Source organism: Lepisosteus oculatus, chromosome 3 (genome assembly GCF_040954835.1).
Source record: "Lepisosteus oculatus isolate fLepOcu1 chromosome 3, fLepOcu1.hap2, whole genome shotgun sequence".
Lineage (NCBI taxonomy): Eukaryota > Metazoa > Chordata > Actinopteri > Semionotiformes > Lepisosteidae > Lepisosteus > Lepisosteus oculatus.
This window is the reverse complement of record NC_090698.1, coordinates 17,584,755-17,598,183: the sequence shown is the minus strand read 5'-3', so window position 1 is coordinate 17,598,183 and position 13,429 is coordinate 17,584,755. Positions and strand designations below refer to the sequence as shown.

The following is a 13,429-nucleotide window of genomic DNA, read 5'->3' as shown; positions in this document are numbered from 1 at the left end:
TAGCGCATTCACTCTGGTAGATATACTGACAGAAATAAAACTAATAAACCAGTCTGTTTTTATTTCATGAGAAATTTGCTCACTGTATCTAGGACTATGTCTCAGACTTCTAGTGACAGTGCTTTTTTCTCTAGTTGCTCCATTGTTATGGAATGCCTTTCTTCTGACTCTTTGAGAGACAAATTATTTGACTCTTTTCATATCAAACTTAAAACTCATCTTTTGACCAGGGCCTACTACTGACTACCTTACAGTTTATCTCCTATGTTCTTGTTTCACACCTACATGCACATAAAATTAATTACAGAATTGGGAAATGTCCTCAGAAAGACAACTAATGAGTTGAAATATGTTAATAAAAAGCAATTTTGCACAGATAAGCCTACATGTTAAACATTTATGTGCATATTTATTTATATGTATAATAAATAATTACATACATTGATTAGTATATGCTAGGAGTCATATACTTCAGGTAAAATACTGAAATTGTGGTTATTCCCACAATTGCGGCATAAAGGTATGCTGTTAGCTTGGATTGTTGTTGATTGAAAATGTTAGCTTGCACTGAAAATGTTAGCATGTCATCAAAGTAATTGAAAGCTACAGACAAAAGGTTAAACATGCCATTTTAGAAATATGCATAATTTGATTGTTCATAAGAGGGGCATTCTATAATTCAATGTTATAACATTCTGTATTTCTGGTGAGAGTTCTGGCAACCGAGCTTATCTCTCAAGCACAATAGAGGACCACACCCTGGACAAGACGCTCGTTCATCACCACAGAGATTGATATGTCAGAAGCTTGTTAACTAATACAGATTGTCAAAAGACACCTCCACATTATCATTGTTATCAGGGCAGACTGACAATACCAGAAAAGGGGGTGATTCCCACCTTGAAATGATCAGAAATCTTTATGATAATCTGACTTACTGTTTTATGTTTATTTAGCAAAGAAGGTTGCATATCCCCATCATTTTGAATCTAACTTTCTATTTTAAGTGACACCTGGGTCAGCTTAAAAACTGTGATGGAACACAGAGATATTGAAGTATAAAATCTGTGTCGAATGCGATGATATGCACCTGATCATAATTGCATGCTTGATCATGTCCTTAATAAACTGTAGTTGGCTCCACTGTAAAGTAATTAGGTATGTCAGATCATTGTATTACGAGTTGATTTAATCAGTCTTGACCAAAATTCCATCATCATTATTGGATTTAAAAAGGCCTTGAGGAGTTACACTGGGCTGAGATGAGTATCGCTGTCAGTCTTGGGAAACTACACCTTCAAAACACATAAGGGTGGTGCCTTCAGGCTATTAAAAGTACTAATTACTAAATAATAGAAGAGATAAGTTATTGCTTTGTAATAACTGTCATTACTGAGGTTCTTTTAATAAGATACAATTATAAGTGTAGGCAGCATGGTGGCACAGTGGTAAGCAGTGCTGCTTTACAGCGCTGGGACCCTGGGTTCAATTCTGGACTTGGGGCTCTATCTATGTGGAGTTTGTATGTTCTCTCTGTGTTTCTGTGGGATTCCTCTTACACTCAGAAGACATGCTGGTAGATTAACTGGCTTCTGGGGAAATTGCCCTCAATGTGAATGTGTGCATGCTTGTGTCTGTATGTGCCTGCGGTGGGTAGTAATCCTGTCCATGATGTATCCTGTCTTGCTTGCTGGGATAGGCTCCTGTTTCCCCCAGACCCTGTCAAGGATAAAGTGGTTAGAAAATGGATGGATGGATTTAACTGTCATCATGTCATAAAATGAACAAGAAGCGTGGTATTCTTGTTACAAATTAAGATTGATTACACACAGCACATAACACAGAGATACTAAAATGTATTTGAGACACCCAGATTACATATGGATTATGATTGATGAGACATTTGTTTGACTACAGTAGATTGCAATTACTACATCATGGAAGGATAGATAAATCTTATTTTACAGAACCTAAGAAAAAAAGGTGTGATTTCTCCCTATATGTTTTATAACCACCAGGTGGCAGTGTAATGTAAAGAACAGCTTTCAAAATTGTATATAAGGATCTTAAGACTTTATGAGCTAAGAAGATGTATATTTCAAAGCATTCTACAGCTGTTAAGGAAATAGAGAAACTGTCCAGAAATAGTGTTCATAGAAAGAGATAGATTACAGGGGTATCTAGGGAAAATGGTTTATAAAGGTCAGTTAAAATTACTTCTGGAAAGATGATATAAAACACATTTAAAACCGTTTTTTCTCCACCCAAATGATAAAGGTGGAGGAAATTCAGTCTGCTATGAACCTATTCCACATATTGTATATGCGAGATGATTCTTGTTTAAGTTCTATTCCTATTCTAATAAAAACAGAAGGACATTTTGAAAAGAGCAGTGGATAAATGTTGTGTGCAACACTCATATACTTACTCCTCCCATTTCCCCACGTTCAGAATTTTGAATTTATTGTATTGATGAATCAGACAGGTAACATGGGAAAAATGTGCTGCATCACAGCAGAACATTGAATTCTGTGTACTCCCTTCCCCAGCATGTAAGCATTGTACAATCACTTTCAGCAGCCACACCCTTCACTTTGGCTCGTTCTCATTTAACATGAACATGTTTTGAAGACCTCACCTCTTTTACAAAGCTGTGCTCTGAATACTGGAAGGTGTATCTGAAATTGCACTGTCAGTCTGGGACTGGTCACCAATGAGAGAAGGCGATTGGCTGTTCAATCACTAGTAGCTCAGTATTCTGTGGCTCTCCAACCAGGGAGTCAGCTTCCCCTATTTGGCTGGGTAGTTTTTCCATACACCCTACAGCTCTTTGTGTCGAGAAATATAAAGATATGCCTTTGTTCTCAGTCTTAAATGCATGTCACTTGAATTTCTACTTGTGTCCCCTGGTTTGTATTGCATTGGTGGTTCTAAAGAAGGCCACTGACCTGACTTTGTCAGTGCCTTTGAGGGTTTTGAATATTTCAATCATGTCCTCTCGTGTTCTTCTCTCTTCAAGACAAAAAGTTTCAGTTCTTTCTGCCTGTTGGGCAAATGGGGGAGGACATTTACTTTATTAGAACATAAGAAAGGTTACAAATTAGAGGAGGTCATGAAAAACATAAAATATAACGCAAAACTACTTACAGTAGATAGACTGCTGTTGCAATGCTGTGCATGTCTTTCTCTTTGGAGTACTGCACCCTGACAAGCATGTCGTTTTTGTTTTGTAGTAAAGTGATGTGCTTCCACCCCTGGTCAGACATCACCCTGCCTCTGATGCAGGTCAGTGAGATCAAGGCTGTGATTCACAAGTGGACAGAGCTGACAGTGGAACTGGGAGCCACATATCCCTGGGTGCAGGTAAATGCTGAAACAAAATTGAGAATTGCAGCATAAATAGGTAGCTAACTGTGGCAGTAAGTAGGATTATTTTTGCTCTTATGCAGCTAATTTGCAAAGAGTTGATATCTCTGTGTTCTCTTCTGGTCAACTTCATTGGAACGTCTCAGAACTCGTATACATTAACTAAAAAGGTATTTTTTACTTTTATGCCACAAGAATGCCATACTGTAGGTTCATAGATGGCCACAAGGGTCTTATTAAGATAAGACAGAAGAAAGTAATTTGTATGGCAAATTTAATCTCTTTTGTGTGCTTGTTCTTAAAAATACCCAATTGTAACTTAGAAAGGCATGACTTTTTACCTTCAAAAGGTGTTGCGTCGAAATTCCTCATAATCTGATTCATAATCCTTCATGCTGTGTTGTCTGAAGTGACACTAACTGATAACATAGTGTAATTACTCTTCTGAATTAATTGGATCAGCTGGATACCAAGGCATGCACTCCTCTGAAAATACGAGCTCTCTATTTTACAGCTCCTCTCTCTGCTGTTGTAAAACTGGAGTAGGAGTCTCAGAGCTATGTTTTATCACCATGTAGCATTGAAAATCTTCTGATCTTAATACAATAATTTGAATATTCCGTACATTACACATAAAGATTCAATTTTTTAGAATTGTGTGCGGCTTTTGAATTTTCCCTATGCACTGTAAGCCAATGTTGATTTAAAAATAAATGATTGAATGCTGGTTGGAGAAAAAAAAAATTAAATAAGAATGTTGGAAAACAACTTTTGGACATTTCAAATTAAACACACATTTTGGTCAGAAACTTGAAATCTGTACATTCTTAGCAGAAACAAATGTTCCTGTTAAGGAAATGAATAGTACAGTTATGTTCATTTTGGTTGAATCTCAGGTAGAACACTGAGTTATGAGGCTAGGATTCTGAAGGTCCAGTCTGGAGCAGAATACTGCAGTTTGAAAATTGATAATTTCTGATTCTAGGTAACATTGCAATCCACCTTTGTCTTGCAGATTTTTGAAAATAAGGGTGCAATGATGGGCTGTTCCAATCCACACCCACACTGTCAGGTGAGCTGGATGAATGAATTTATACAAACACATGTTTGTGTTTTGTAAACCTGAGGACATTGTTAAAAACAAATTTGTTTTGTGTTTTTCACTCAGTCCACTTTCTTCAGACTTCAATATGATTAATGTCAAATTAGTAATTTACCAGTTTAGTACTTCGGGATGTGTATTTTTTTGTTAAGCACATTTGTTCATTATAGTCACATAGATGTTATATAATGTTTTATTTGTACGTTTCTTCACAATCCTCGGCCAGGAGATTACTAGTTCGAATCAGGGTGTGACACTAAGCCCTCTGCAGTTGGCAGAGCCCACGGGCAGCACATAACTGACTGAGTACCACTTGAGTTGAGCTGAGTGAAGTGGAGTGATCTGAAGAATCCTTTGCCTATTGCACATCAGAAAATATGGGCTTTTCTGTTCTGTTATTGCAAAAGGAAGCAGGTATAAAGAAGGTGAATCTTTTGGAGGATGTGCTGTATGTGTCTTTACTTCATTTCTCTGAGCAGACGTGTGGAAATAATGGTAACAAATGACTGTCAGTTGCAAAAGTAAAGGGTTACGTCATCTTATGTAGGAATAAATGACACCTGAATGTGTGACTAAAACAGTGCAAAAAGAAGTCTATTAAACCTTTAGCTTTTTGTTTTACCTAATACATTTTCAAGATGTTTATCTTTTTGAATCCAGAATTATGTAAGTCTATAAAACATACATAATAGGAGAGATAGTGGGATAGCTCAAATGAGATTTTCAGCCTCATTAGAACATGAGCATGGATATTTTTTCAGTTTATATTTGTCTGAGTTTCTGCTGTGAGAATATATTGTGTTTTCTGCTTCATTGTCCTTGGTTGCACCTTTCTGGACTGAAATATTAATGTAGTATTCATTGGTGCTATTTGGAGCCTCATTTCCATATTTTTTGTGACAAATTTGTAGGGAAGTTATTTTGCTGCAAATGTAAAGTAGAGCAGGTTACAATTAATTGGAACAATTGATGCAAACAGAACTGACCTGTTAAGACATCAAATATTTAGAAGAATGGATAATAAATTGTAGATTGTAAAATCTTCATTTTAAATGGCCTTTACAGGTCTAATGCTATTCCTCAGTGACGTAAACCATCATTACCTATGTCTTCTTATCCATGTTTGTTCTCAGATGCTCTTTAATATGTTTAATTTTTAAGTTTTGACCTCAGGTTTTAATAATTTAGAAATACGCAAACCAAAGATGTTGGTGATACTCTGGGAAGTAAGCTGGAAACTTGGGCCACAGTCTGCATTTTTCAAGAAACTCTGAAACATGAGCTCAAAAATGACACCTGAAAGTGACAAAACAAGAAAACTAAGATATACTGTAGGTTCTGGCAGCTTGAGTATTAATTAATTTGCTTGGACATCTTCACATTATTATTGAACATTCAGTAAACTTAGAAGATACTGTACATCTTTGATGCATACCTTTTTGAAACAATATGCAATACTGTACCTTAATAGAATTGCGGAAGAAATATGTCCAATAAATGTTTTACTTCTAGGCTGTCAACATTCAGCCCAAATCTAATTTTGCTGAGTTTACATAAGACATGTAATATTCAGTTGTGTAGTTCTAAATAAAATAAAAATAAAAAGTGACAGCTATTGTTTTTTGGTGAGGGATGATGGTGCAAGCCTTACCAAGTTCTTCAGCCACTTAGCTGGGGATCTAGCTATGTGACATGCTCCTGAGATGCCACTCTGGTTTTGAAATGATTTTGAACACCTGGGGGCAAAACATGTGAACTCCACCTACACGTGCAATCAGATCCCCTGACAAGGGCACTAGGGATGAACTGCTTAGACTGGACCTTGTAAATAATGTCTTTATCTTTTACAGCAAATGGTGTGGTGGGTCTTTGTTTTTACTGCTCCATTTTAACTACTAGACACTTATTATTACCACTGGAGCAAACACATCCCCCGGGCTATAAAAAGTCAGGGTCCCCTGCAGGGAAATTCAATGCTCGTTTTCCAAATGGTTGCCATACCAGGAAGGCCCACTAGGTGGCGGAACAGTCATGTCACATGCGTTATTTCTGACGCAAGCTCTGCCCTCACCCTATACAATGACACCTGCTCTTATATTCCTTTCACCTTTGTAATATTGGTGAAGAAGCCCGACCAAAATAAAATTCACTGAAACCAAATTATGACAAAAAACTTTTTTTTTCCAATAGTTATTTTGAAGCAAGGAAAATGGTAAAGTCTGTAACATGTATTAAAACCATTACTTTTAGGACTAATTTGAATTTAGCATTTTAAGAAGTGCATTTCTAAACATGGTTCTCTGGCTGTTGCCCAAGCATTATATGCCGTTTCAGTGGTTTTCAGTCTGTGTCGTGAGCACTGTGCAGTCAACTGCCACAGCAAAGACACAGCTCTATGCTGTGAGTGACAACATGCAATGACATTTAGCTTTATGAAAACTGTACAGAGGAGGTCAAAAATCTGTATCTAGTGCACTGTTGTTTTGTTCCTTAATTTTAATTTGCAGACACAGGGTGAATGTGTCTCCCGATATTACCAAGCTTCAAATGAATATGACAGCAACCCATTTCTTTCCCTAATTTTCTCCTCTACCATGCATTGCTGAGTAGATATTCAACCTCTATTTTTCCTTTGCCTATGCTTCAAAAGCTCTTTCGCCTTCAGCACAGAGCATATCTCATGTAACACTGTGAACATAAAGCCACTAAACAAGCCCAAATCTGCCAGTTTTCCAATAATGCCACCATTACCTGTTTAGGTCTTAAAACTGAAGATATTGATGCTATTGGCAAGGGCACCTTACTGATGTGAGCTGAACGGAGGGTGGAAAAGTGCCAGGGGTGATATCAGTCTGGGTGCAGCCTCCATAGCAAACAGAATGCAGTGTTTCCACAGACATTGTACCTGTAGCTCAAATCAAGTAAATCGTAGGTTGACTGAATACAATATGTAAACACTTCAGATTATGCTATGACTACAAGCAATAAAAACAGGAGAAGAGCTGTGAAACTGGCTACATCTTTCATGAGCTTTGCTTTTATTACTTTTTAGGATTTATTGATTTTGTATTGTTTTAAATCCTTTTGATAAATTATAAAATAGAGAGGTTATTAAATCAATATTAAAGATGAATAATTCCATAACCTTAAGTCTGGGATTACAGCATGTCATGTGGCATTTTCTCTAGCTCAGTTTGATAAGAGAGTAATAATTGGACCCAAACATAGATTAGAATTAGACCCAAACGTAGACAGACAAAAGTTTACAATTATACGACATATACAATCGTTATACTGTAGACATGTATGTACATTCAGAAGGTTTCAGAGTTCTGTTTTCTATTGACATTGAAAATCCAAAATTCCGCCCTATCACAGGCACTTTAATGGGTCAAATAGAGAGCAACCTTTGTTCTCATATGAGCCTTAACCAGAACTAAATCTCCATCTCTAAAATGTGGATGCACATACTGTAAATGAACCAATTTCCCTATTCTACCAATATATAAATCAAATAGTTTTTTTAGTTTGTGAATACTACAATAAAGGATGTTATCTGGAAAGAATCTGGTTCCACGTCTGGTTCAAAAGAAGAGCTCTTCCACAGCACACCTTTGATGATGATGATAATTAGTGATAAGATGATGTTCTCTATTCTTGTCTTGTCTACCTTAATGTTCCTATATTTATGTCATGGTCCATTCGTATGGAGGCTCATTTAATGACCACACAAGAAATGCAAAGGAACAAGTAAAAGTTGATTCCATGCTGAAAAGAGAAGAAAGGGAACACAATGTTTTGGCTGTTAGCATAGGTTTATTTCTGCATTCAGATGGCATACATACTGGTTACAAGTATGGGCTTTGCACTCTGAGACGCAAACCTATGCATCTGAAGGTATCGCTGATTAGAGCTACAGTGAATACAGGCTGCAGGTCAGGCCCTACCAGACAGGGCCAGCTCAGATACATCTGGAGAAAAGCTGTGGTAACATGGTGCAGGTGTGTCTCCTGGATTCAGGCTCTGGACTTCTGCCCCAGGCTGAAGCTTGTTAAACATGAGTACTCCTCAGCTCTCTCCCCCTGCCCTGTTCAAGTGCTATGGGATAAAAGAGAAACAGAATAAAAAAAAAGAATCTAATCTACTTTATCTCTTCCAAGTACTGCAAGCACTTCCCCTCTGTTCTTGATTGACATAGTTGTCATTCGGAGGGTTTTGTGTTATATCCTTTCACTCAGCATGGAAATGTCTTTCTTTTTTTATTCCTGTGTGCTGACAAGTAAAAGATGGCGCCTCGGGTTTCCTAATGGGTTCTGTCACTGGTGTGTCTGTTCATTTGCCATTCTGATAGGGTTGTTACTGTAGGGCCCCCCTGTGTGTGAATGACAGGCGGCAGGGCTTTTGGAATATTAAGATGTGAGTGATGGGAGTTTGATACTCTGCCTCCAGGTAGCAATTGGTTTCTTAACGGGAGTCAATAAGCTGCACACAGGGCAAGCAATAGATCCTGCTGTGGTGTAATAGCATAAAGAAAAATCATCTTGGAAGGTGCCAGTACAATATGATCATAATGAATGAAAGTGGAAACATTTATGCTTGGCATCCCTGCTGTTCATTTTCCTTTGGGTTATTAGAAAGCTCAGTGCAAGTACTTTTTTTAATATCAAGCTTTTAAAAAGTGCCCCCTGTTGGAAATTTTTTTTTACTTTTAAGACATCTCTTTTGTTGTTTCGGCAAGGCAGGACAGCACTTACAGGAAGGGTCTGCAGCAGCTCCCTTAATGCCTGGTTTAAGCATTTCTGAGAGGCCGTAAAAGTTTCTGTAATCACTCCAGGCACAGACATTATTATTATGTGCAGGCAGCCAAAATATTAAAAGAGCTACTCCATTGCTGTGAGCTGCTCAGGTTGGTGTATTACAAAGGGGAGTTGGCGTGTAGGCATAATATGTGTGATAATAATCTTGAATGTCTTGGCATTTCCTCAAGATGCAGCAGAGCAGAAAAAAGGTCTGGCTACCTAACGTTTCTGCTATTTCACATCACTGCTGAAGCTGGAGTGCTGAATACTTTTCTTATGCCATTTTTACTCCCCACACTCATACACTTCCTCTTTAGGGAAACAAAATGTGCTTCTTTCAGTGTTTATTGTGGGTCAAGTTTAAAATGGAGGTTGTAATTCACTTACAACTGTGTAAACACTACCTGGTAAGAGGCATCAAGATTAAAACCCTGTGGGATACTCAATGAGATACAGTTGAGAAGAAAGCTGGATGAATATGCATTCTTTCTGTAATTGTATGGCACAGTTTAGTAATCATCTTTATCTTAAAGTGACTACATATGAAATTTAAAACAAAAAAAAGTACTTCATTTATGTAAAGAAATGTCTCTTGCCAGAACAAAACTAGTAAGTGTCCCGGTAATGAAAAGCCTTTCTTTACATCCACATCCAAATATCTCAATGCAACAGGAAAATACAGTACGTTTTTTGCTGCAGCAATTTTAAGACACGATTTAATATGATGGACTCATATCAACAGAGAACTGCAATATATATATATTATATAATATATATATAATATGTTTCACTGTGGAAAACAGCTGCATGGAAAATGTTGCCACAGATAATGACACTTTCTGTTGAACAGAATTATGCTCCTGCAGGAAACCTTTTTTGTAAACAATGTAAATCACATAACACTTCCAGCTGTTTTTCAGTAATAATGAAAGAAAGTTTTGTGATATTATTGGTATCATTTTAAATGTTTTTAGGACTGTTCATAGTACAGTATATGGTGTTAACAGGTCACTGATGGAGTTACAAGCCAAACCATTCTAAGCTTACTGCCTTAAAGATGAATAGCAGTATTTTGAAGGAGGATAAAACAGGTGAAATGCTGCTCATGCAACAGGCTAATTTTGGTTAAAATCCAAGCAGCTGAATTCTGGACTCTGGATTCTTTGAAACACTAGAAAACATTCCATTACAATAACCACACCCAGCAAAGACAAAAGCAGGCACTGACTTTTCTGCATCAGACTGGGAGAGATGCGCACAGACATGGACAGTGTTATGAAGATGAAATCAAACCCCCAAAATAAACCAAGATTCTCGATCGGAGTATTTGGAGTGATTCTGGGGATCATCAATCAAAATATGGTTGACACATTTGTGGAAATGATAAGGAGAGCCAATTAACTTAACCCCAGTGTTTTCAGAAATTGAATGCAAAAATGTTGGTTGCATTTAATTCTTTACACCATCTAAACAGTGTGACTAGGCAGAAAGTGTTTGATTAACGTCATGTTTCAAAAGGACATGGTAATACGTTTCAGTGAAGTATGCGTAGAAAAGAAACGTTAACACATACCTGTGAGGAATGTAAACAATAGTAAAATGCAGCTACTGAAGAGTTGTGAACAGAACCTTGGAGGATGCCACATGAGACCAGCTTTGTAGAGGGGCAGCAACAACTGTTTTGAACAATTTGTTTTCTCTCATTTGGATAAGATTTAAACCAAAGCAACAACTGCTTCAAATCTGTTCAGCAAGATGATCTGATCAGCAGTAACAAAGTCAGCACATGTCCAGCAGGACAAGAATGGATCAAATCCAGAGTCAGTCCATCATCAGCAGATCATTAAAAACCCTAACAGGAGTGTTTCTGTACTGTGCCTTGATCTGAACCCAGACTGAAGAGGCTCATGCAGCTTATTTGCAGATAAGTGACCTTGTAAGTAAACAGCAACCACCTGTTGTAGAGCTTTTGCCAAAAATACTACATTAGATATTGGCCCACAATGACTGAGCAGGCTGGAATGTAAAATCTGCTTTTTTAATAGTGGGACAATAGCTGCAAGGGCCAGAGGAAAAAGTCCAGACCTTAATGATTCATTGATGATAAGAGTGAGAATGGGACAGTGATTTGTAAATTTTGCAGCTGGGTGACAGGAATATGATTCAAGGAGTAAGTGGTAGGATTTATTTAAGCGATCATTTCAGTCAGCTGCTGAGGAAATACTGTATAAAGCTTTTCAAGGTGAGAAGCACAAAGTGCATGTTTTTTTAAAATTGAATAAAAAGATACATTGTGAATCCTGATGTTTATGTAATTACAATGTGGATGTGTTCTTTGTTGACAGAAAACATTTTTAAAGTGTCTTAAGTTTATTTATCAGGAGACTATCTCCTGATAAAGTTTGTTTGTCAGGCAACATTATCAGCAGACTGACACCTTGTTTAGTAAAACTAATAGGCAGTGTGTCACATTTAATGAATAACAACATGAATGTGACAGATAATGATAATTCCTGACACTTATACAGCACTTTTCTGCACACTTTACTCAAAGCACTTTACAGGTAATGGGGGCTTCCCTCCACCACCACCAATGTGCTGTCCTCCCTGGGTGATGCGACAGCAGCCATAGTGCACCAGTGAACTCACCACACATCAGCTATCAGTAGTGAAGAGTGAAGAAGCCAATTAATAGATGGGGATTATTAGCAGGCCATGATTGGAAATTTGACCACGTCACTGGGGTAACAACCCTTACTCTTATTGAGAAATGCCTAGGGATTTTTAATGACCACAGAGAGTCAGGATCTCGGTTTTATGTCTCATCTGAAGGACGGCTCCTTTTTACACTATAGTGTCCCCGTCACTATACTCTGGCATTAGGACCCACACAGCCCCCTACTGGCCCTACTAAGACCTCTTCCAGCAGTGACCTCTCCCAGGAGGTCTCCCATCTAGGTCAGGCACACACCTGCTTAGTTTCAGTGGGTTGCCAGTTGTGATTTTCAGGTTGATATAGCTGCTGTTGGATGGTTTATGAAAAGATTTTTGTCAGGAAAAGACAACTCTTCTCTTTTTAGAGAAGTGAATCATTTGTTAAATTACTTGAATGCAAAAGGAAAAGCATATCAATCCAATTGGGAGTACATTAAGATAAAATAAAAATGTTAAATGGTCTGAAAGGCAAAAAAATGAACCTTAAAACCACTCAAAGTTATAAACACAACAGCGAAAATTAGTTGGATGAAGCTGCTACCCAGAAAATTGTAGTCCTAGACAGTTACTGTATTTGATTAATTAAGTAAAAAACTTTAATTGCTTAAATTGCTGAATTGCAACACATCCTCTGAAAGCATTACGCAATGTAGAATGGTACAGCAAAAAGTTTATCTGATGAAAATTCAGAGAATGGAAAGAAAGTTTAGCTCTTGAAACGTTGAAAATCAGTGTAAGAATGTATTTAAAAAATCTAGCTAGCATATGCTTTCATGACCTTTACTCAAGACGTATGTGAATTTTCTAGTTTTGTAAGTAGTGTGTTCATCAGTCACTCACATCTCATTAGAAGAGATGTACTGCAGCTATATGTGTGAAGGAAGGATATTGTGTCGTATCGTTATTAATGATCTGATCTTAGAAACACTATACCGCTTGTGTATGTACATACAGTATACTGCCCTTGTGAACACATGGTGCATTTTGTCCTTCCATTTCCCATCCACTTTACCCAATACAGGGTTGCAGGGGAGCCAGAGCCCATCTCAGTATGCAGTAGGTGCAGCTAGCACCCCAGGAATTGAACCCAAGACCCCAGCAGTGCAAAGCAGTAATGCTAACCACTACACCACCAGTAGAGCTTGTTAAATTTATTATTGCTCTTGTTAGTGTCAATGAGAATAATTCATTGGCATCTGAACATTGGTAAATGTGTGTTTAAATCTAGATTCATTCTACAGCAAGAAAAAAAACAAATCAATGGTTTTGTTTTAAACTTAAGTCTTTATTGGTTTTGCCAGTAGTGGAAGGAGTAGTTTTTTTATATTATTATATTGAACCAAAGATGTATTGTACACCGCTGCAATTTTATTATTTCTGCCAGATTTCTGTTTGAATGTTACAGATGGTTAACTATTTATGATGATTTGCAGTGCCATTATGGCTC

General features: G+C 37.4%; 1 protein-coding gene across 2 annotated transcripts in view; it reads left to right on the top strand.

The window, feature by feature from the left end:
• The window catches only part of galt (galactose-1-phosphate uridylyltransferase), a 92,990-nt gene that overhangs the window by 8,741 nt on the left and 70,820 nt on the right, over nucleotides 1–13,429 (top strand). For both annotated transcript variants that reach the window (XM_069186957.1, XM_006627250.3), the window contains exons 5-6: nucleotides 3,234–3,363; nucleotides 4,382–4,438. In XM_069186957.1, coding sequence (XP_069043058.1) covers nucleotides 3,234–3,363; nucleotides 4,382–4,438 — 187 coding nt within the window. The remainder of the gene's footprint in view (nucleotides 1–3,233; nucleotides 3,364–4,381; nucleotides 4,439–13,429) is intronic.